This window comes from Antechinus flavipes, chromosome 6, assembly GCF_016432865.1.
Source record: "Antechinus flavipes isolate AdamAnt ecotype Samford, QLD, Australia chromosome 6, AdamAnt_v2, whole genome shotgun sequence".
Lineage (NCBI taxonomy): Eukaryota > Metazoa > Chordata > Mammalia > Dasyuromorphia > Dasyuridae > Antechinus > Antechinus flavipes.
In genome coordinates, this window is record NC_067403.1 from 165,459,326 (window position 1) to 165,483,898 (window position 24,573).

Genomic DNA, 24,573 nt, shown 5'->3' on the forward strand with positions numbered 1-24,573 from the left:
TGGCATTCCATAAACCTAAGAATATTAACATGTACTTCTCCAATCCTAGGAGGAGTCAGCATGAACTGACAAATCCAGTTGTGAAGTTACATTGGGAGCTTGTAAATTCATTGTAGCAATTATTATCTTTGTTAAATCTTACTCAAAACTATAGAACTATACTACCTTCTTCCGACTCAGGGATATATGTTTTCATTAAAATTTATAAATAAAATTCAAACAACAGGGCAACTCCATATATACAACAGCAGCAAGTCATGTAAGGATTCCTTCTTAACCTCCTCTGCATCTGATCCAGTCCAGATTGAGGATCTGTTGCCTACACAAACTCAAAGATAATTAAGAGAGGAAATGGGATGATAAGCCATCAGTACTTTTGCTCATCCCAGTTGGAAGGGACTCTAGTGGTCCAAGTCCACCCCACATGCCCAATATCAAGTACTAAGGAGTGACCATCTAGTCTCTGCTGAACACAACCAGTAAGTTTTCCTAATATAAACTCCTCTATAAGGTATTTAAAACCTCATTTCTTATTAGTCTGGTCCTAGATATGACTTTCCTTCAGACTCCACAATCAAGTCAAACAGATCTTCTTGTTCTTTATACATGATTCTCTATCTCCTGCCTGCCTACTTTGATATAAACTGTCACCCCTTGCTCAGAAAGCACTCTCTTCTCATCTCTACCTCTTTACCATAAAAACTAAATGGAACATGTATATACTATTTCAAATTGCTTGCCATTTTAAATCGGGGAAGTAAAGGGAGAAAAACTTGGAGCTCAAAATGTTATTTAAAAAAAAATGACTGCTGAAATTTATCTTTAAGTGTAATCAGAAAAAATAAAATATTATTTACAAAAAAAAAAAAAATGCAAACATCACCTTTCTACTAAAGGCTTTTTAAAAATAAGGTATAATGGGAAGAATATAGGGTTTGGTCCAAAGACTGACCCATACTCACTGTCTCTGTGAATTCAGACAAGTCACTCAACCTCCCCCACCTCAATTTTTTTCATCTGAAAAATGAGGTCCTTTCCAACTATGAGGCCCTGAAAGCTAATGCCTTCCCCACCACCCCCAAATCTAGCCTGAATTTATTTTTTTCTATACCTCTCTATGTAGATGCCATCTTCCCCAACAGAATTTAAGCTCCCTGAAGGCAGGTCTACTTCCCTTGTCTTTGTAGCCTCAGCACCCTGCACATAAAAAATGGAAAGGGACTGGACTTAAGATTGTTTTGGTACATGGAACTCCCAGAGGAAGAAATTCCTTTTATCTCTGAAACACAGCATTTGTTTGTTTTATAAAGAGTCACTTGGAGCACAGGGGGATTAAATGACTTCTTCATTATCATACAATCAATAGTTTCAAAGGTAGGAGTAGTAAGCAAACATTTAATAAATACTTAATAAATTACAAGCAACTAAGCAGTACAATTGATAGAGCCCCAGACAAGAGTTGGAATCCTACTTTTCTTATTAGCAATGACCCTGGGCACTTAAATCTCCAGATGGGCCAGTTTCCTCATTATTAAAATGAGGATAATAATAACACCTACCTCTTGGGGTCACTGTGAGGATCAACTGACTACACACACACATACATATACGTAGGCACGTGTGTGTATGTGTGTGTTTGTATAAAAAGCACTTTGTAAATCTTAAAGTACTATATAAATGTTAGTTATCATTAGTTCTTGCTATTGGGTGATTGAATAAAGGGACCTATAATCCCATAAAGATTTACACAATCATCTCTCCCACTTCTGACCTGACGAGTATCATTTTCAACCCAGGGCAGAGACTGTCCATTCCCAACACTGTCCATTGCCCATTCCAGCCCTGCCAGTCTATACTGCTGTGAGTATGTGAATCCTAGAGAGGGAATCACCACCAGCTCAGCTCTCTTTTCCTCTTCCCCAGAACAGAGTCAATTGTGTACTCTCAGGGGAGCACAGCTATCCCAGGCCTTTAAACTCAAGCCTATGGAATCACCAAGTTCACAATTCCTCTTCTACTCTATGCTCAAAAAACCCCACATTCATCCATGGAATGGTCCATGGAATATGAGTATCCATTAGGCCCCCAAACTTCATTCCACACTTCATCCCCAATAGGGATAAGTATATCCTCAGGCCTACGAACCACAACTAGTCTTAAATAAACTCAAGGGGAGCTAGTATTGTACAACTCTAGAAAGAAGACAAGAAGTCCCTGTGGCTAGCTTCCTGACGAAACCTCAGCAAAGCTCAGCACCACCTGTATCAACAAAAGTCAGGATGCTGAGAGGGGAGTATGGGATCCCTATAAGGGACCACTATAAGGACTGGTCAATGTATTAGCTGGGCTTCAGGTAGGGTATCAACTTTTCTCAAAGGGAAAAATCTTTGCTGTCACTCCCATAACAGAAATCCTGGGAAATCCTGGCCCTCCTAAGCTCTAGCTGCTTGGACAATCCAGAAATTCCAGGCCCTGTGTAAAGTTCTGTAAACTTCTGAGTAACACATGAGAGGATAAGGCATTCTCCACAATAGGGCTTCAGGTAATAAGGGAGTAGGAAGTGTGCTTGCCCAAACTGGAATCCCTGAAATCAGGAACTAAACTTCTCCTGTCACCAGAAGCCAAGTAAGCTCAGCTCCCTCTCTAAGCCTTTCTAGACTTTAGATTCTAGAATCTAGAGGATTCTCTTAAGATTTATTTATAAACATTCAGTGAAATCCTAACTTGAATTTTAACTCTGGGTTGAAAATCAATTGCCTACTTAGCCCTTTACATTTTTTCACATGAAATTTTTAAAAAATTATTTTAGTAGGTAAATTTGATACATTGCATCTGTAATCACTGATCATGTTAGAAGAACAGAATTTACTCTATGTAAGTTAAAAAAAAATTTGAAAAGTAAAAATTCTCAACATGCAATAATGTATTGTCCTTTCATAAAAAAGCATAGGTAGGTGTAAAAACAGCAATCATGTTCACACACTCTGACCATTTTTCAGAAATACATACTATTCAATTATTTGGGATTTTAGTTTTTAATTCCAAGACTAATTACCGATATCTTCTAATGTCTACCTGCTTCAAAGCAGGGCAACAAATGCCCCAAAGAGCTGTTTTACTCAATTCTCCAAATCTAACCTGGAAAACATTCACATCCAAGGCTCTCACAGGCCCTGTATGTTTGTCATTCTGGGCAATCACAACATCACTGTCTCCAGCAATAATTCTGGAAGGATCATACAGAATAACATTCCCGTTTTCACCCCCTGCAATTAAGACTCCAGAAAGATTTCCTTTGGAATCCATCTTATGAGGTCCCCAAATCAATTTGTGGTACCTGAAAGACAAAAAAAGTAAAACAAGTCACCTATGGTGCCGAATAAAATGCAAGGGACTAAAATCATGACACACCTTCCTCTGTACCTCTTCCCCCCAGATATCCACTTTTGTGAAAAGCACTGCAACTTTCAGAATCTATTTTAAACATCAAAGAGAAACAGCATTCCTGTGTATTCAAGCATAAATAGAGAACATAAAAATCTTCTGCAAAAGCAAATTAGAAAATTAGTTTAATGCACCAGAAAAACAAATACTATCAGGACATATAAAAATGTTCCTTATACTGAAATAGATAGCAACTCCTCTCTAACTTAATAGATGGTGTTTCAGAGGATTTGTAACTGAACTGGAAGTGAGTTGCTCCAAACTCAAACAAAAAAACATAAAACATCACTAACACTGTTCCTTATTCAACACCTTTCTGGGTTTAATAGGAATTGTTAAAGCAGGCATTCTTCTGGTGTAGTCTTTAAAACTCAGGATTCAGGATGGATAGTTGGTAAAATTTAAGTTGATTAAAAGTAAACAATTTAAATGAGAAGAAAGCTACACTATCAAAGGCATATGCAAAAAAAAAAAATGTTCAAAATCAATGACTTTAAAGCAATCCTGAAATACTACCTCACAAACATCGGATTGGCAAAGTTGACAAAAAAGAAAATGAGAAATGCTTAAGAGGCTGTGGAAAACAGGGAAATTAATGCATTGTTGATGGAGCTGTGAAGTGGTCCAGTAATTCTAGAAAGATAAAGCCATACCCTCAAAAATTATTAAACTGCATAGCCTTTGACCTTGTGATACTACTATTAGACTACATCTCAAAAAGATCAAAGAAAAAAAAAAGACCACTATGTGTAAAAAAAATTTGTAGAAGCTCTTTTTTGTTGTGACAAAAATTGAAACTGAGGGGATGTCAATGAATTGAGAAATTGCTGAGAAAGTTATGGTATGTGAAAGATGGAAGTTTCTTAGGCTAGGGATGCTGTGGGGGATGTTTTCAGAAAAAGTTGAGAAGACTTAGATGAGATGATATAAAGTAAGCAGAACCAGAAAAAGTAAGGTGCCCTGAGAAATCTCTACATTGATGCTGACTATAAATCATCTACCTATTTCTCATGTTATTTTAACCCAACCAGCATTTATTAAAAACTGGGCTAGACATAGGGTGTACAATATGAAGCCCAAAAATGAAAACAGCCCCTGACTTTCAAGAGCTCATATTCAATTGGAAAAAGAAAACAGAAGTCATAGAATTGTGGATTCTTGAAATAGAAAGAAGTCTCATCCCTCTTGTGCACATAGGAGGCAAGGTCACTCTCCATAGCAATTAATTTAGAGAAATTAAATAGGCAAAGTATTGAAATACTTTGTTTTTAACAACTGGACCACAACTAGCTATGTTAATCAAGGCAAATCTTTTCATCTCTTTCATTTGCAAAATTAGAGGGGTAGGATTAGATAGTGTCAAAGTTCCCAATCCAGCAATCAAACCTGATGTACTTATGCTCTAAAAAGAAAATGTATAATTTGCAGAATTTGAGTATTTTAACATTACCATCTATCACTTAAGTCATTAGTGGTTTTGCAAGAGCAACCAGATTCCTCCAATAGAATTCTTGCTGTCACAATGGAACTACTTTTTCATATTCTTTAAATGATAGGGGAATGAAGGTAGGGACCTGTTCTGTGACTTATAGTGTTGGCTAAAGCAACTAAGAGCAATTAAATGATTTATCCAGAAGAAAAAAAAGCACCTTACATAGTTAACAGTGTGAAAAACTTTTTTTTTAATCTCAAAAGAAATAAATTAATCATTACATTGAAAAAACTGAAACATTATCACACCAAATCAAACTCAAGAGATTTCCAACAACAAATTCTGGTTAGAATGGACACTAACTACAAAAAGCAGTACACTATTTACAAACAGAGTTAAGTGCAGACTAAACTTCATACCTATGGGAAGAAGAGAAAGTAGCACAAGATTTCATATCCAATGATGGATCAGACAGGTCTAATTCAAATATCTCCAGAGAAGCATTGGTACTAAATGTTGCATCCAATTGTTGAGCAGATGTTCCTATGAAAAATAATTCAAAAAAAGAGGCAGCAAATTAGGGGAAACAGTCTTTATAACAAAAAATAGTTTTTTTCTCTAACAAAGATGCAAAAAAAAAAATTCCAACGGACTTATGAAAAAGCTGTATCATTAAGAGAAATGAACACTGAAACAAATGACACTTTAATTTTATCTATCAAACCAGCAAAGATGACATAAGATAAAAATCCCAAGTTTGGAAAGGAACACATTATGACTTTATTGGTCGAAGTGTGAATTGGTCCAATCATTCTCAAAAATGATCTAAGATTATAGTAAGAAGTCTCCAAATTATATATACCACCAGAACCAGGGGGTACCTAGGAGGCACCATGTACAGAGTGCTATATTTGCAGTAAGAAAAACCTGAATCCAAATTTTGGCTCAAATATTTACAAACTGTGTGACACTGGGCAAGTCACTTAAACCTGTTTGCCTCAGTTTCCTCATGTGTAAAATGAGCTGGAGGAGGAAATGGCAAACCATTCCAGTATCTTTGCCAAGAAAATTTCATAAGGGGTTATGAAGCGTTTGAAACAACTGAAACAAAATAAATAACAATAAATATCTTGTAAAGATTAAAGACAAGAGGAAAGGGTTCCAGATATAAGAAATATTCATAGCTGTCCTCTTCATTGTAACAAAGAACAAGAAGGAAAGTAAATGACTATAGATTGGAGAATGATTGAAGAAACTAATAGTATATAACCATATTAATGAACCTTTAAAAAATACAAAGAATTCAGAGAAACTTACTGAACTGATACAGAAAAAAGTAAGCAATAATAGAACAGTTTACATAATGGCAATAACATAAGAATAAAAAAAAGAGTATTGTCAAAAAATTATTACTAAAAATATTTTTAAAAATACATCTATCACTGTATTTTCCACAAACTTCTTTCCAAAAAAAATGTCTAAAATAACAACTTAAGTTTTTTCCTTTCAATTATCTTTTTTCTTAAGAATTTCATTGTCAGTCACTCAATAAAGGTTTACTAAGTACTTACTACATCCTAGGCACCAAAGATAAAAGATAATCCTTGCTCTCAAAAAGCTCCTAGTCTAATGCCTGAGACAACATGCAACTACATACAAATCAGTTCAATTTACAAGATAAATTGAAAACAATCAAGGCACTAAAAAAGGTTTCCTGTAGAAGATGGACTTCTAGTCTCATGCAAGGAAGAAAAAAGCAAAGAAGCCCATGTCACCGGAGCAGGAGAGAAGGAGGGAAGGGAAGTAATGGGAAAGATGGTGGAAGGATGAGAGACAGAGAGAGACAGAGAGAGAGACACAGAGAGAGAGAGAGAAGAGAAGAGAAGAGAAGAGAAGAGAAGAGAAGAGAAGAGAAGAGAAGAGAAGAGAGAGAAGAGAAGAGAAGAGAAGAGAAGAGAAGAGAAGAGAAGAGAAAGAAGAGAAGAGAAGAGAAGAGAAGAGAAAAAGAAAAAAAAGAGAAGAGAAGAAAGAGAAGAGAAGAGAAGAGAAGAGAAGGAGGGAAGAAAGGAAGGAGGGAAGGAGGAAGAGGTAAGGTCAAAAATTGAGGAGGAAGGGAGCTCCAAATTATGAAGGGTTTTGAAGTATTTTATAGTTTATTCTGGAAATGATATAATAAGACTTTAATCCAAAATCTTGATATGTATGAAATCAAATGGATATTTAAATAGCTATAACAAAGAAAAAGCAGGACGTGATTAGTTAGGGAAAGGAGAAGAATGGAACAAATTAATTTTAAGAACAAATTTTACATTTCTCTAAAAAGAAGTCTCATTTTCTTACTAGACTTACTAGTGTCTATTTATCTGTACAATAAAACAATATATTGAAAAAAATTGAAATTATTGAAATAAATTGAAAAAAATTCTAAGCAAACCTGCTTTTAGGAAAAATGATTCTCATCAGCTTACCTGTAGCCAGATAAATGGGATGACACTGGGCAGGGCTCCATGCCTGTGTGGCAGTTCGGTCCACTTCTTTTAACTTCATCCTGCTATACAACAATATTATGGAGGCAGCATTACAATGCCAGAAACTCACTACTATCTCTACTCTGCCAGATAGACCAAGCCTAAGACTGCCTTCTGTAAAAATAAACAATAACTACCAACACTAAATAAATACCAGTGGGATCTGCTCTATTCAGCAACTTTTTTCTTCCCAATCCAGACTAGTACTTTTATTGGTATAGACAGCCATAGAGGGAACTCCCTCAACCAAAGCAAATCTGTACCAGTTCAGCAGAAGTGGGTTTAGAAAATTGACAGGGACACTAAGATGAAATGACTTATTGCTAAATCCATTAAGCAATAGCACCCAAACAGAAGCTAATTTCAATTATGTACATCTTATACCTTTGAGGAAAAACATCAAAAATCCTCAAATATAAAGAGGTAGGGGAGGGAAGTAATGGGAAAGATGGAACTTGAAGTTCACAAGATATGATAAATATGACAAATCACCTAGTTTATGTAAGAATCTATTTCAATAATTTTGTTTCTAAGTATCTTTTAGGAAAAAAAAAACCTTAAGTACACAAATTTTATGTTACATAAGAAATGATGAGACTTACAGGCTGTAACTGACAAAATAACACATCATGACACTTTTTAAGAAAAGAGAAATCAGGCTTAGAAACGATACTTAAGATACTAAACCAGGAGAGTATGGTAACCAGAACTTGTGAGACGTGTGTCATGAGAACCTTAGTTTTTTTTTTTTAAATTTCAAACTCCCTGGAAAGTGACTTTTGATCTATTTCCTCCCACCTGAAATGGCCTCCACTTTTCCCACTTCTTAATTCTAACTATACTTCGTTCCAGGTTCTCACCCCAGAGACTGAGCTGGTGGGAGGGTACCCCGAGACGGATGTCCCTCTGGCCACCCTGCACCCCCATCTCCTTCTAGTGGAAACAGTAAGGTCAATATGACCACAACTTGTGGGAAGCCTATGGCTCTTCTCCCCCATAGCAGAGGCTTCCTACCCCAAACCTCTATCCAGACTAGAGCAGCGCGGATCCTTACAAAGGAGCCGGGCCGTCTTCCTGCTGTATAAATATCACTGGGGCTTAGGAATAGAGTCCAAGTTTTAGAAAAGGTTGCAAGGACGATGGCCTTGGATTTTACTCGTTTGCGGGCTTGTGAACATCCCTGCACAATCGCCCACAGACCGTATCAAAGTTTTCCCTCGCTTGGCTCTCCAAAAGGCTCAGCTTGCATTCTGTCTTAGAACGCAAAATTATCATTACAGAGAAAGCTAGGAGTTGACAAGCAAGAGTATTAAAGACTAAGATTGCAGGGGCTGGCCCCCGCCGGCCCGAACCTCGAGCCACAAACTCTCTCAGTTGGAAGGAGGAGTAGATCAAAGGTCCCTGACAACCCAAAACCCGGGATCCGCGGCTGCACCCCAAATGAGCTGGAGGAGCAAACTGGCTGCGACGGGGAAATTAAGATCGCGCCTCGAAAGAGAGAAGCAGGCTGGGGGATCCAAGGCAGTCGCGCTGTCCTCCCCCCGCCTGCCTCAGTTTCCCCATTTGCATCTGCCTACAGAGGTGGGCGGGAGAATGCAGTAGCAAACCCCGCACAACAGGCGGCATTTGCGGAGATGCAAAAGTACAAGAGCTGGCCCCAGTCCCCGACTCCGTACGCACCTAAAGCCTGCGGGGTCCGTCAGGGCCCCGGGTCGCGCTCTGTCCCTGGGGTCCCGCCGGGGCCGAGCCGGGCTTGCCGCTATTACCGCTTCACTGCCGGTTCCGAGTCCGCCAAGGAGAAGGATGAAACTTGCCGGACCTACAGTTCAAGAGCAGAGGCGATGAGAAGCCTAGATGTCTGTCAGGTCGTGGGTCAGTCAGTCGAGCGCCGCTCCTCTGGACGCAGCCGCCGCTGTGCCCCTCCCCCCGACCGGTGAACTTCTCCAACGTGGCAGCCGCGGCCCGGCCCCGCCCCGCGAACACTTCCGGGAGCAAAGGGGCCGGAGGAGTAGGGGTGTGGAAGAAGAAAGGCTTTCCCGAGCGCAGGCGCACATGCAGCCACTGGGAGCTCCCTACTGGCGCAGGCGCACATGCAGCCACTGGGAGCTCCCTACTGGCGCAGGCGCACATGCAGCCACTGGGAGCTCCCTACTGGCGCAGGCGCACGTTGCCACAGAGGCGCTTTTGGCGAGTGCCAGAGGCCACGACGCTTCCGATATCCGGCGGAAGAGGAAGTACCTCGAGTAAAGCGGTCCCTTTTGCTTACCATTAAATACCGATCCGTACCCCACCCCTTCCAATCTTCTCGCTTCCGGGTTGAGTCACAGATCATCTCATAAAACTAGAGGCTGGGACGAGGCTGAGGAACGTCCCGACTGGAATGGAGAGTGGCAGGGTCTTCGGATGTGCAGGGGAGATCTTGAGATGTTGGTTTGGGCTGCTTGGGACATATAACCAAGAGTAACGGGCTGAAGTTAGAAAGGGCGACGTCTCTAATGAAGACCGGCCAGGAACCCAGTAGCTTTAAACCCTCGATTTGATGCATGGAGCTCAAAGCATTGCATTTATCTTTTAAACCTCAAAACCCAGGTCACTTGCCGCTGGTAAAGCAGCAAGGATTAATGGAAGAGTATAAGTTTTGCTTTATTGAAAGTCAACACTGTGATAAGTTCCGAAATGAGTATTAAGTGCTTGCAGCGCCAGAAACTGCTGAGCAGAAAGGATAAAACAGCAAAAACTTGAAATGGAACTCAGCATCTTAGCAAAAGTTACTGGTGGGCTGCCGTAAAGGATAAACAGAGCCTTTGCTTGAAGTAGGATTTTAAGCCAGGTAAACTAAAGGCAGCCTCCAGTAAAGGGGAGATGGAGACGGCAGGCTGCAGTAAGGCTGGGGCAGCTGGATTATAAAGTGGAAATGAGGTCGAGGAGTGGAGTGCTAGGTGTAGGGGAAACACTGGGCCGAGTCAAAAAATTCCAAATTCAGCTGTGACCCCATTTGGGTCCTCAAACTTTTTAAATAGGGGGCCAGTTCACTGTCCCTCAGACTATTGGAGGGCCGGATTATAGTAAAAACGAAAACTTTGTTTTGTGGGCCTTTAAATAAACTTCATAGCCCTGGATGTGGGGGATAATCATTCTCAGCTGCTGCATCTGGCCCGCAGGCTGTAGTTTGAGGAGCCCTGAAACCAACTGCCTCAATTTCTTCATATTATTAGCACCTGTTATTGAAGATAAGTGTGTGCTAATATGTCAAGTGCAAATGATCCAGATGGTAATAGGGAACTGATGAAATTTGTGTGGCACTAGGGCTTTTCGAAAATAGTCTATTGGGAAATGGATTGGAATGGGGAGCAAATGAGGGATTCCAAAGTGATAAGAATGTTGTAAAAGTAGAAGTTGCAAGGCTCTAAGGATGATCATAACCAGTTACCTATATGGTAGGCATAGGTGAAAGGGTAAATTCAAGTTAGATAGAAATTGGAAATTGTACCCTAGCAAGTTTTAATGGCTGTATTCTATCAAAACAACTTGGGGGAGGGGTAATTGGATAGCCTATTTACTTGGGAAAACTTTATATTAAACAGTGAACTTGTGAGACATAATTGGATATTTCTAAATTAGCAGAGATCTCTCTAGTGTGAAAAATTTAAAAAGCCTGTTTTACATTTTTTTACTCATGAGGTGCTTTATGAGGGCATCTTGTGTGTTATATCTTGTATATTTTGCATTTACTAAAATCCGTTAGCAAATAGCTTGAACATTTATAAATGATGTTTCAACATCATAATAGCACTAAAAATGTAAAAACATGGAAACAAGAAGGTTCCTATTCTTTTGGTGAAGATATAAGGTGGAAAGAAGTAGGTAAGACCTGGGAGGTAAAAGTCCTCACTGTGAATAGAAAATGTTTATGGGAGAGCTGTCAAAGATTTAACAGGATTATAATTCAACTCATTATCTAACTTTCTTCTCATTCCCAGCATAAATTTCTTATTCAAACCAAGTTAAGAACATTGAATTTGCTCCCACAGAATTTTAGACTTGGAAGTGGCTGTCTAATCCAACTGAGTGTTACTTGCAAGCTTAATGAAAAACATCATTTAAGTTAAATTTCTTTTTAAATACTTTTATTTTTAACTTTTTGTTTGACTGAAGATGGCAAATGTTGAAGAAGTCATACTCTGGTTAGCCAGACTCAAATCCAAAACAGTATTTAAGAAAATTCACTTCCTAAATTAAGAAGGCTTTGGAAATTTACTAAATTGAATGAAAAACTGGTTTTACACAAGCCTAATCAGAAGCTGATGAGCTGACTGGAGAGACTGGGACTCAAATGCAGAGGGCATCTGAACAGAATTACAAAACAATCCTTTAGTTGTGCATCTGCAGAAATGAACGTTCCAAAAACTGCAATGTACTGAACTTTAATGCTGAAACTCCAAACATGAGGTGGTCTCAAGTCACAACCTGAAAATTGACAAACATGACAAAACAGAATAATCAATATTGGAAGCATTATGGTAAGATGGGTATACCTTTGCACTATAAATCATTAACATTAATAAAGTGTTTTATTTGTTATCAATAAAATGTTATCACAGTTTAGAATGAGGCAAATAAAGTTGTTAAAATGTCCATTCTCTTTGGTTAGGAGACTGAACAGAGGAAGTCTATACTCTAAAGAGGGGTCATTATTTAAAAAAAAAAAAAAAAAACTCAAGCCATATTTTTATAAGCACTTTTTCTGACAGGAAAGAGTCAGAAGCAAAGTCTATGTAGAAGTAAGGAAAGCAAAGAAAATCACAGGGAATGATATGGATCAGAATTGCAGATACATACTATTGTTCCTCAATTAGCAATTTAGATTTTGCAAAAATGACAACTAGCAAGCTTACCTTTTTCTAGTATATAAATTAACAGAGCTGGAAGGGACCTTGGGTCATCTAATCAAATCTCATTTTGTAGATAAAGCAGGAGAAAATGTCACAACAGTGTCAAAGTTCAGCTGTGACTACACACTCCAGAACTCTTGGATCAAATTCTGAACAGATGATTTTCTTCATGAAGTTATATTATATCCAGCTTTATTCCTAGGAAAAGACTCAGATCAATATTGTGCAAAATGAGATACATCTCAGACATGGTCAGTGTGTGGGTTTAATTTGCCCAATTTTCCCTTTTTTGGGGGAGAGAGGACAAAGAGTATAGGATCCAATAATGATAATAAACAAGTTAAATTTACATAAAAATACAATGAGCTTTATGTAACAATTTGGTATTGTGTGGTACAGCAAATCCAATTACAAATACTCAGATATCTCAAGTGAAGAACAGAAATATTTATTCTTAGCAACTTTCAAGAAGCGAACATCTCCAAACTGGACTCCAGACCAGTCTAAATAGGTTAATTTCCATAGAGATTAAAATGAGTTATATAGTCATGACCACAAGAATAATGCTTGGAAGTAATGATGTGGGAAAGATTCCTATCTTTGATTCCCAACACTCCCCAGTTAATGTAAATTACCCTTTAACTCACAAATCCTGGTCCCTTTGAATTCCGATAGAAAATCCAGACCTGTCCAGCCCCACCCAGATCTGAGCCAACCAAAAAAAAAAAAAAAAGCCAAAAGCCCCTCAAGCTAAGTCTATTATAAAAAGGCCACACTGGGAACCCCTCTTTGTAGAGATTCCAAACATGCCAGTCATGTGAGGACCCTCTGTCCAGTGCCCTCTTTATCTCTACCTTCACCTATCTCCTTACTTCCAAACCCAATAATAAACCTCTTTTATCAATGTAGCTCTCAGGCCAATAAATGCTTTTATTGTGGACTCACCCAGCTACTAGACCCCATTTACCGCCGTATTCTTGCGCCGAATCCAAGGGGGTTGCAGGGGAGTTTTGCTTGACTCCCTGTACTCCAAACCTGTCACTAGACCTTAACTAAACTCTAATTTCATTTAGGTACCCCAAATCTAGACCTCAACATTAACATGAACTTTTTGACTTGACTTTTATCATGGACTGTTTTACAACTGTTTATCCTATTTTGTTTCCCAGATAAATTAAATCTCAATCTACCTTAGTTAATGATCTTGTAAGAAACCATATGATCCCCTCACAAAGATTTGTTTAGAAGTAATCCATTAAACTAGGATAACCAAGGAAGCTCAGTTTACCTCAGGCTTCCTCAATAGAGATCACGCAGTTTACAGATCCCTTAGAATGTCTCCAATTCATCAGTTAACTTCTTCTAAGAAGTAGAGGTCCAGGAGATCAGATATTTCTACTAGAGCAAGTCTTTGTTCTCCTTTCCAGAGTCTTAATGATTAACAGACCTTTGAAATTGGGTCTGGAATTATCAAGTGAGAGGTTTAAGTTTTGGGGTTCTTTTTAAAATGGCTTTCTTGGGAAGTCCTCAGTTTCCCGTTACACTCAGTATAATTTTTTCCTATATTATTTTGTATATGGAAATAATTGATTTTTTACTTAATTCTACCACGTAGTTTCATCCAATTCATAAATCACGAAAGCAGAAACTTAGAAGTGGCTTTGAAATTATGTTAGCTGTTTTATAGAATAGTTTCGTAGTTAAGATACCAAGGCAAAAATTGTTTGAATAGCAGCTTCTGACACTCTCCTCCCCTTATCCCTCCCCTCACTTCCTCTCCCCCCAGCCTCTAGTGCTTTCTACTTCCAAGTATTTTACATCCATTTTGGTGACATTACTGTGATGATTTTACTTTGCAGTAACTTCTACTAATCTCAGAGACAAGATCTTAGTTCAACATCTTGTATACAAACAATTCACTTAACACTTCAATATCCTATGCTAATTAGGACATATTGCCAGAAAGTTGCAGAACCTGCCAGCCAACATTAGTGGAGGGACTTTCCTCATTTGGGAGTTCCCTATTACCTATGTAGGGAACAGTTTTCTAATACCTTCAGCCAAATGAGAAAGTTGTTGAATGTTTTAAATAACTTTGAATTCACCTAGATTAGATCTTGTTTATACTTCAAAGAGAAATAAGAATTAAGGCAATCTCCTCTATTAGCCACCTCCTTCAGAGACTGACCTTTAAGGAACTGGTCCCTAAACAAGGAAATAAAAACCTGGATCCTAATTAGTAATTGATCACCAATAATAGGAAATAATTTTTCCTGGTCCTTAAGCCAAGAATAGTTTTTTGTCTCTGTAAAAGCTTAGAAGCAGATCTACATGAAGCCTACTTACCCACAAATTATTTAAAAATTAAGCTACGCATAATAGAAAATCATTTTCATATGCAACTCTGTTACTCTATGTAAGGAAATGCCCATTTTATTAAATTCACAATAACTTTTTAAAGTAATTACATCCTGACTTTAAGCCCTTAAATACAAACACTTCATATTTTTTCCTACAAGCAAGACAAATAGAGGATTTTCTAGCCAACTGACATGGTCAAATCTGTGCTATTTAGGAGTGTTAATTTGGCAAACGGAGGAGAATGTCTATCTGAATGAAGATAAAAACAGATGTCAGAAGTGGAGGCATATCAATAAGATGAAACAAAAAACAGGATGGGGAAGAATAAAGTCAAATATAGATGATTGAAAAGACAAGACCTCACCAAGAAAATAAAGACTATCGTCTAGATCTCAGCTTTCTCACCTTTAAAATTAGTGTCTGGAACAGATTCCCCAAGTTTGCTTCTACTTAATTTATGATGCTACATTATATTCCAACTTTTCTCCTATTTTTTATGATAAGGGGTAGTTTAATCTTGAATTCCTAAGAGATGTTCCATATTTCCTGCTACTCAAATCTATGGATCCTCTCAACAATCTGATTAACTTCTCCAATAAACTCACAGTAAAGGCTTGAGATTTTGTCTCATTAGCAGGTAAGGAAGGTGATCTATTTCTGTATTTTCCAGCTAAAACATTTATTTATGTGCAAAGCAAAAAGGGAAAAAATAATCCCAAATATAACTTCAGAAATAGCATCTATTAAATTTAGGAGTTCTCTGAAACCCATGTTGAAACTCAAGTTTGAATTTGTTGTGAAATAAGAAAGTTTTGATTTTGAAATGACCAAAGTACAAACTGCTAATGAGATCACAATCTGGGAGAAAACACTGGTGTTTTTCCATTCCCAGAAATTAGCACAGCACTTTGCATAGTCAGGGCTAAATAAATGCCTTTTGAATTGGATTGTTGGAACCTTCAAGAGGAAAATATTTTAATTAATTTAAAATATGCATGAGAAAATCTGTATATATCAAATTTGAACATTTAAACCCAAACATTTTGTATAAAAACACCGTCAGGTTTTCCTCATCACTGTACAACATGCCATCTTTAAATTCTGATTAACATAATAAAAGTTATTGTAAGTAATAAGGAAATATTCTTCCACAGAATTCATCTTTATCATCATAATGAAAGAAAAGATATAGCCACTCTTCAGTATTGCACATCTCTGTGGGTTAATGTTGAATTATGTAATTTATGGAAGGACATGAGCAAAAATCATGAAGACACGAACATGAAGAAAAAAAAAAAAGGCACAAAACATGGAAGCAAAGAACACTTTCCGCTACAAAAATATTTTTAAATTAAGAAAAAGAACAGGCACCCCTAGATTTCCCCAAATTATCAAGTGATCTTAGGTCACCTTAAGGAGATATATACAGGTAAAGTTATTAATGTTAACAACTATCTAACACTGTTGATCTCCTAGATACTGTCTTCTCTAGACTTGCCAGACTAGTTCATCCTGCTATTATACTTAAGTATACTCTCCTATACACATAGTACAGTATCATCTCGGTTTCTTTTTTTTTGGTGAGGCAGGTGGGGGTAACTTGCCCAAGGTCACTCACCTTTGTGTTAAGTGTCCCAGGAAGAATTCGAACCAGGTTGGTGCTCTATCCAACTCCCTTTACTAAATCCCTATCCTAAACTTCAGGCCCTATTTTCCTTCTCCCTGCCCTTGCCTACATCTGCAACCTTGGCATTATCCTTGACTTCCCATTCTCCCTTACACTTCCACCCCACCAGTTTCCAGTTTCTCTTCTCCCAAGGTCACCATCTAAATTTATTCAGGTACTCGTCAGCTCCTGCCTGGACAATTTCAATAATCTACCAATTGATTTCCCAATCTATTCTCTTCTCCAACCCATCCTCCACTCTCTTGATCCAGAAATCCCAAAGATGCCCTTCACAACCCAGCCCCAGACTTCCCTTCTAAACTATCCTACATTATTTCCATCCAGACATTTTCCATTTTAGAACTTATCTAGAGGTTTCCCACATTCGACACTGGTCATACCTTTGTTCTGGCTATCTCTGAAATATATTCCCACTTTACCATTATGTTCAGCTCTCAAATTTTTCTTTCAAAATTCTATTTAAGTACCTAATACACAAGAAGCCTTTTTTGATTCCTTACACCAGCTACTAGAGCCTTACCACCTCCTTTTCTGCACAAAAAATGTATCTTTGACTTTATTTTATATTAGTTATTTCTATAAGTGCTGTTACTCAAATCATCTACTAAATAAAAGTAAATATGGATACCCTGAAGATATTCTAGCTAATCAGATTTTATAATGGCGATCAATCATCAAGTAACTTGTTATTTTGAAACAAAACACCCATTTTGGGGAGAGGGGTATTCACACATACCCCAAAATAGTACTCTCAGGGTAACTTACATTTTAATCCACTTCACCTGCATATTCATTATCTTCAGAATTTCAGGTTATCCCTTTCCAATGTCGGGAAGAACATAATTCCTAAGAGAAGAAATAGCCTGTAAATGATCTGTTCACCCAACCAGATACCTGTAAACACTATCTTTAGACCAATTTGCATATCCTCATACAAATATTTAATAATCACAACGGTTCATGATGTGAACAGCAGTGAAAAGGTTTAATCACTGGATATGAAGTCATTAGATGAGGTCAAAAGTATCAATAATAAAAGAAATTGAAACCTTATACCATTTTTAATTTTCAAAGATATGTACTTCTCCACTAAAATCAGGAAATGAGGTCAAAAGTATCAATAATAAAAGAAATTGAAACCTTATGCCATTTTTTAATCTTCAAAGATATGTACCTCTCCACTAAAATCAGGAAGTGATAAGGATAACCTTAGCTCTCACCTGTCTATACCTAAATGCTCACCACTTCCACTGGATACCGAATTCTTTTGGCCTCAGGAGCTGCTTCAAGGCCAGAAAGTCCTCTAGATCACGAGCATCTGGCACAGTGCCCTGCACAAAACCATCACTTTAATGTTTGCTTAATGAAAAACACAAATTCTAGATGGATTTGTGTGTGATGCAACAATTTCTCTGCAAATGATTAATGATTCGGTTTAGTCAACAACTGTTGCAAACTGTCCAAAATCAGGCAATTCAGGTATTGCAACCGCAATATATGGGGGAGGGGGGGGCGGGTTTGTAAGATGTTTGTGACACAAAAGGGAATAATGGTAAACGATTTAATTCCTATTAAAATATTCTAAAAGTAGTAGCATTGGTCACATATTTTGTTCTAGAACCACACACGTAAACATAATATGGAGGCCCAAGGAAGTGACCTAGCATACATTTTAGTTTCTATTATTAAATCGGATTCCTACAAAGTAATAGACATCCTATTTTGGGTAGAATATTAGAAAACTCTTCAAAAAGGAATGGAAGGGCGGTGTCCTCAAGTGTTATAAATTCCCTTCGTTATTCATACACATACATAAAATTACGTTTTGCTGGGGTTTCTTCACTTCTTTTTTTTAACTAATTTAATTTTAATTAAATGTCATAAAAGGTGAGGGTTGGGATACAAAACTAGGTAAAAATACAAGTTAGGCAAAGATTGCATTAAAATGGGATTTACAATGCGCTTGGATTGCCTGCAGGAGGCCGCTATCAAGCTTGGGATAGACGCGGAGATGCCGCGTTTTATCAGGTTTTATCAGACTAGGAAAAAAACGGAAGCGCCCGCCCCCGGAGTTGGCTACTAGGCCGCGATGCCCAGGCAAAAAGGCCGCGAGGGCTGGGAGAGAAGGTAGACCAGAGCTCCCCTACACCACCAGCCCGCCGCCTCCACACGTGTCTCCTGCCTGGCCCGGCAGTGGGCCGGTGACCGCTTGCTTACAATCTCCCTCCCGGCCAGAGCAGAGCAAGCTGGGCGGGTCCCTATTCACCCCTCCGTCCGTTCTCACCCTTCGATTCGGGAGACTCCCAACGGCTTTCATGCTGGAAATCTTCGACCGCGGGGCACGGGAGCCGCAGCAGCAGAACGGAAGATGGGAACACTACAGGAGGAAGGAGGAAAAGAAAGGAAAGCGTCCGCGAGTCCCCATTTAAAGCCAGAAGGGGGCGGGGCCCAGAGCAAGCCGAAGCTTCTATTCCGATTGGTTCGTCAAGTGCAAAGCGGGCTGTGATAGGCAGCATTCAAAAAAAAAGGTGGGGCTAGCCTTAGAAAGGAGTCAGTGGAGGAGGAGCGACGCGTCGGTTAGTTCTCATACCCAATCTTCCCGCCGCATTAAGGAGGCCCAGACCGAGGATGGAGCTAACGTTCTTCGACGTCATATCCGGGAGCGGGCTACTACTAGGGAGTGTAGAGGTGGTCGGATGTCCCTGTTTTCTGTCACCTAACGGAATTCCGTCCTTTCTCTGTTTAACTTTTAAATCTTTCACAACTTGGCAGCAGGTACCCTGCCGCACGTTAAGCACGTCGCACTCTCTGTTCGCACTATGTCTCTTATCTTGGACTCTGGGAAGTTGCACGTGCCTAGAATGCACTGCCCCCTCCTCACGTTCCAGAGCCCCTCTGCTGCGGCTCAGAAATCATTTTCTAGAAGAAGCCGTTCCTCACACCCCACACAGTGAACTGACCCCCTATTTAAAAAGTTTAAGGACCCCAGCACGGTAATCAAAGATCACAAGATTGCTTCCTCAATCAGCCTTTTTACTTCTCAACTTCAACCTCATTCTTCTATTCCTCCCCGTGTGCTTATGTATAATCAGTCCGTTAAACTTCATTTCTAGTCCCCTCAAACTACCTTTGTATATCTCACCTCACTTTTACAGCCAAACTCTCAAAAGATTCTAATCCTTTGGCTTCTAACTTCACCATTCTACTGAAATTGCCTTTTCCCAGATTGCCAACATTTTTTTTTTTTGTTTTGTTTTTTTTAATTTAACAATCCTTTTTTGTTGTTGTTGTTACATTTTGCAGGTATCAGAGTTGAGAACCCCTGCTTTTGTGGAAGAATAGAACCATTTTTTAGTAATATTTTATTTTTCCAAAAATGTAAAATATGTAAAGATAGTTTTCAACCTTCATTTTTGTAAGACATTTTGTTTCAAATTTTTCTCCCTCCTCTTACTTCCCCCAAGACAGCAAGTAATTTGATATAGGTTACGTGTGCAATCCAAAACATATTTCCATATTTGTCATATTGTGCAAGGAAAATTACAACCAAAGGGGGAAAAACATGAGAAAGAAATAACAAACCAAAAAAAAGATGAAAATTCTAGCCTTAAATCCATATTAAATTTCCTTAGTTCTCTCTTTGGATGTGGATGGCATTTACCAAGCCAAGTCTATTGTATTATCTTGAATCAATGTATTGCTAAGCAGAGTCCATTACAACTGGTCATCACATAATGTTACCATGCACAATATCCTCTTGATTCTGCTCAATTCACTCAGTGGTAGTTCATGTGAATCTTTTCAGACTTTTCTGAAATCGGCCTGCTCATCATTTCTTACAGAACAATAATATATCAGTGACTCAGTTTTCCCGTATCTCCTCCAATATTTATCATCTTTTCTGTCATCTTAGCCAATCTGAGAGGTATGAAGTGGTACCTCAGAGTTGTCTTAATTTCCAACAGTTTTTTATGTGTTAGTTTGATGTCCCTTTCTCCATCCTCATCCTTCTTGTCTCTGTGGTTTGGGGCATGATTGACCACTCCTTTCTCCAATGTAGTCTCATACTTTGTCTCCCTTAAGACCACTTCTCCCCCTACCTGTCTCATGCCTTGTTGACCATTGTCCATCATCCATTCCTTTAGGATATGTGACCCCAAATTTCTATTCTACGTCTTTTCCTATTCCTGGGTCCTTAAGCATTCAGTGATCATCTCTATACAGGAAACTTGTATATCTTCATATCCAGATTTTACTTCTCCTACATTCTAGTCCCCTTGATGAGGTCTAGATTTCAGGGTTCCTGGTCAGGAAAACAAATGATGAGATTTAGATTCAGGGAAACAAAATGAGATTAGGGTCCTTGGTAGTCTAGTGGTTAGGATTTGGCACTCTCACCGCAGTGGCCCGGGTTCAATTCCTGGTCAGGAATTCTAAATTTGGGGGTTCCCAGTCACGGAACCAAATGAGATTAGGGTTCATAGTGGTCAGGGAGTTAAATGATAAGGTTAGTGGCAAGTTCGGCGTTCAGGGAACCAAATGAAGAGGTTTGGGTCCTCTAAACCTTACCCTTGGGATTTGGCACATGAGTAGGGAGTTTGGGGAACCCCCTTTCTGGCAATGCAGAGATCATTCATAAAGGAATTTACAAACCCTGAAAAGCTAGACTGATAAAAATAAGTTTATTATAGGTATTTGGAAGTCAGCTTTGCTATGCATGAATAGAAAGGCAGAATTCTTTAGTGGCAAAGTCCCAACAGAGAAGTAAAGTTTCTAGTAGAGAAATCCCGACAGAGAGATATAAAGTCTTATTAGGGAAATAGATGAGGATAAAGAGACTAACGCTGAAAGAGAATATTCCAGGGGGCAGAGTTTGCCTATGCCAGGAAGAGAGAGTTTCCTTGGCATGGCATATTAGATCCTCCGCAAGGATTGAGCCCCAAGTTATCATTTTTATAAGGAAATCTGAGACAGAAATTTCAATTGAATGAGATTCCCTCATTGCTGTCACTGCCCCCAGGCCTAGATGAGACCACTTACTGGGAGTTGTTTTGAGCCAACATTAGGGGTAGAAAATCTTGGAACTGAATACTTCAACTAGTCCCACCAAGATAAACCACTTTATCTTAGTTCCGTGGGGTGGGAACAAGTTCTAAAAAATTAACAGTGTGGCACCGAGTCTGAGAGTATTGGAGGATGTCACTCTAACATTTAGCCCTGCAATAAGCCATTAATTAAATAAACAATGGCAAGAAAGCAAGATCAAAACAGAATCAAACAATTCAGTCACTCTAAACCTGAACCTGCAGAACTTCCCAATAGAATAAGAATAATTGAATTCAGCAATAGACTACTGAAACTTAAATACAATATAGGCTAGGTCAGTACTTTGGTCAGCAGTTTGAAGACCTCACATCAGGACAGCAGGCTGTATGTGGTATTCAAGCAGACCTAGCACCTGTGGTGGGAAGGTTCCTCAGTGAGGAACCCCGCCTAAGGGAAACAAGACAGTTTCATTCTGTTATCTAAGTGGAGCTGATTCTAGTCCTTAGAAAAAGAATTCCAACTCTATTCCAGAAACTCATTTTATTCAAATTCCAGCTCAAGCTGAAACCCAGCTAGTACATGAGCCAACTTGGGACTCCACACACTAGCCCCCTTCAGCTTGTAGACAAAGCTCCTATTATAAAAGAGCCAAACTAAAATCCTCTTTGCAAGGGTTCCAAACATGCCATGCTATGCCAAGTATGCTTCTGCCCACTGGAATAATATTCTTTTCCAGTGCTATCCTCTCTTAACCCTCACTTATTTCCCTATGCAGACTTTATGCCTCTCTGTCAGAATTTCTAACCTTACTTCCCAATTCCTATAATAAACCTCTTTTATCAATCTAGGTTTTTTTGGATCTGTACATTCCTTCACAGAGAATCTCTGCACTGTTAGAAAGGAGTTTCCCAAAACTCCCTATTCTTGCACTGAATCCCAAGAGGTGCAGGGGAGCCAAACCTTTCCATTTGGCTCCCTGAACCCCAAACTAGCCACTAGACCTTATCATAATTCCCTGACCACCAGAAACCCTAATCTCATTTTGGTTCCCTAGATCTAGACATTTGGTTCCCTACTAAAGGGAACCCCAAAGCCTAAACCTCATCATTAGAAGGATTGAAAATTTACAGACCCTCAGAATGAGCTGGGAAAACATCAGAAGGTAAACATCTATAGCCAAAACCTCAAAAAAAAAAAAATCTAGATTGAACACAAGGCCAGTAGGAATTAGAAGTTAAAAATATAAATTTTTAATAAGAGCAGAAAAAAAATTTTTTAAGGGGCAGAAGCAAAAAAAAAAAAAAAAAAAAAGAGCCAAGTAATTCTTTTTTGTATGGTGGCAAAGAATTGGAAACTGATGAAATTCTCACCAACTGGGGGCAATAACTGAATGTGATGGAATATTATTGTGCTCTAAGAAATGATGAACAGGGCTGGTTTCAGAAAAACCTAGGAAGATTTGTATGATCTGCTATATTGGGAAGTATACAGAATCAGGAGAATAACATACACAATAAAATAAATATTGTAAAGATAATCAGCTTTGAAAAACTAAATAACTCTAACCAATACAATAATCAGCTATAGTTCCAAAGGACTCATGATATGTATAACATATCAAATTGCTTGCTATCTCAGGGAGGAGGGAGAGGAGAAAGGGAAGGAAAGAATTTGGAACTCAAAGTTTTAAAATTTTACAATTGAAAAAATGTTAAAGTTAGCAAAAAGTATAAAAACATGATATAATGTATAAAATGTATAAAAACATAATAAAAATGTTATCACCAGATGTAAATGAAAGCATATATTTTTGTCTTTTTTTGAACATGGCTTACGCAGAAATTTTACATATCTATACATATTTTTACATAGCTACAATTTTAATAGGATCTGTTTTTCTTGTCTTATTGATTGGGAATAATATGGGGGAGAAATTTGGAATAGAAAAAGAATTAAAAAGTCTGTGCTTTCAAGCTCTTAGACTACTCTGAATAGACGTGTGCTTTGGAACATACAAAACTGGCTGTGATTCAGTTTTTATTTAGAGATAAGGAAAGAGAAAAATGGGTCATTGTTCTGAAATAATAAGTATAGCAGGGTGTTAGAATCCTAGTGATAACTCACTGGAATTGGTAGAAACAATGCTTGAGTTTACACCTTTGAGAATTCACACATTGGCTCACACATTGGAGTTCACAAGTATGGGAGATACACAAAACTTTGTAACTTTGTGAATTCACATGTCCCATAATCCCACTCTCAGAGGAAGAGTCAACCTTTGGGTTCACACCTTTAAGAGATCATATATAAGAAGCTCTTAGAGCTTTAGTCAGTCAGTCAGTCAGTTCGGAAGATTGCCAGGAGTCGAAGTTGAGCTAGAGGCTGAGGCTGGCAGAGGCAGAAGCAAAAAAAAAAAAAAAAAAAAGCTGTAAGGGCTCTTGGAAACCAAGGAGGGACAGAGGCCTCTAAGAAAGCTAACCGGGCCCAAGGAAAGAGACAAGATTTGGAAGGAGAAAATAAATGTTTGGATTTTATCTGCTGCATTTGAAGTGATTATTACTCTGAACCAAAACTAAGGCTGCCTCCAGAAAACCTCCCCGAGAAACCTGCTCCCAGAGAGAACCATTATATATTATAGACAAAGAAGAACACCACAGCAGGGTTTTGGTCAAGGAGGTCCTTGATCAGTTGAGTTTCCCAGTTCACTTGTTGAAGTTATAGTTTTTCATGTATAACATATATTGGATTGCTTGCCATCTAGGGGAGGGGGTAGGGGAAAAATGGAGAAAATCTGCAACACAAGGGTCAATGTTGTCAAATTATCCATGTTTTTAAAATAAAAAGCGTTATAAAAAAAGAAAAATAAACTCTGTACTTTGAAAAAAAATACAAAAATTAAAATTAAAATTTGAAAAGGCAATTAAGTATCAACTGAACTAGAACTAATCTCTAACCTGAGAGTGAACTGTAGTAGAACAAAGCAGGCCAGAGACAAGGAGAGTCAGAACACAAATAGAAGTTTAATTTCAAAGTGAGGAAAATGGCTTGCAAGCAATGACACATGCTGGAGCCCCGCCCCTAATAGGGGAGCCCAAGGCAGTGTGGAGAGTTCTCAACTTTTGCCAGTGGCTTCTCAGTGAGTAGTAGCCCTGACAGTGAAGAACAACAGCAATCTTTAAAAAA

At 38.5% G+C, this 24,573-nt stretch overlaps 1 protein-coding gene and 1 long non-coding RNA gene across 14 annotated transcripts in view; both read right to left on the reverse strand.

Annotated features, from left to right (window-relative positions):
• Positions 1 to 9,252, reverse strand: part of SEC31A (SEC31 homolog A, COPII coat complex component) — a 75,698-nt gene extending 66,446 nt beyond the window's left edge. For 4 of the 10 annotated variants that reach the window (XM_051966270.1, XM_051966269.1, XM_051966268.1 and 1 more), the window contains exons 1-4: positions 9,085 to 9,246; positions 7,345 to 7,427; positions 5,296 to 5,419; positions 3,139 to 3,337 (exon numbers count right to left, since the gene is read on the reverse strand). In XM_051966270.1, coding sequence (XP_051822230.1) covers positions 3,139 to 3,337; positions 5,296 to 5,419; positions 7,345 to 7,423 — 402 coding nt within the window. In that variant the 5' untranslated portion in view covers positions 7,424 to 7,427; positions 9,085 to 9,246. Of the gene's footprint in view, positions 1 to 3,138; positions 3,338 to 5,295; positions 5,420 to 7,344; positions 7,428 to 9,084 lie in introns of all 10 variants that reach the window. The other 6 variants (XM_051966273.1, XM_051966272.1, XM_051966271.1 and 3 more) reach the window with 4 other exon arrangements.
• A 2,262-nt stretch (positions 9,253 to 11,514) lies between these two features.
• LOC127539967 (uncharacterized) lies at positions 11,515 to 18,746 on the reverse strand. 4 transcript variants are annotated; one of them, XR_007948069.1, is made up of 5 exons: positions 18,629 to 18,746; positions 17,587 to 17,675; positions 17,110 to 17,190; positions 12,300 to 12,494; positions 11,515 to 11,871 (listed from the first exon to the last, which is right to left on the reverse strand). It is a non-coding gene; the product is annotated as an uncharacterized LOC127539967 (long non-coding RNA). The 4 variants fall into 4 exon arrangements; XR_007948067.1 differs by having other exon boundaries at positions 17,565 to 17,675; XR_007948068.1 differs by having other exon boundaries at positions 17,565 to 17,675; positions 18,611 to 18,746.
• Positions 18,747 to 24,573: the final 5,827 nt, after the last annotated feature.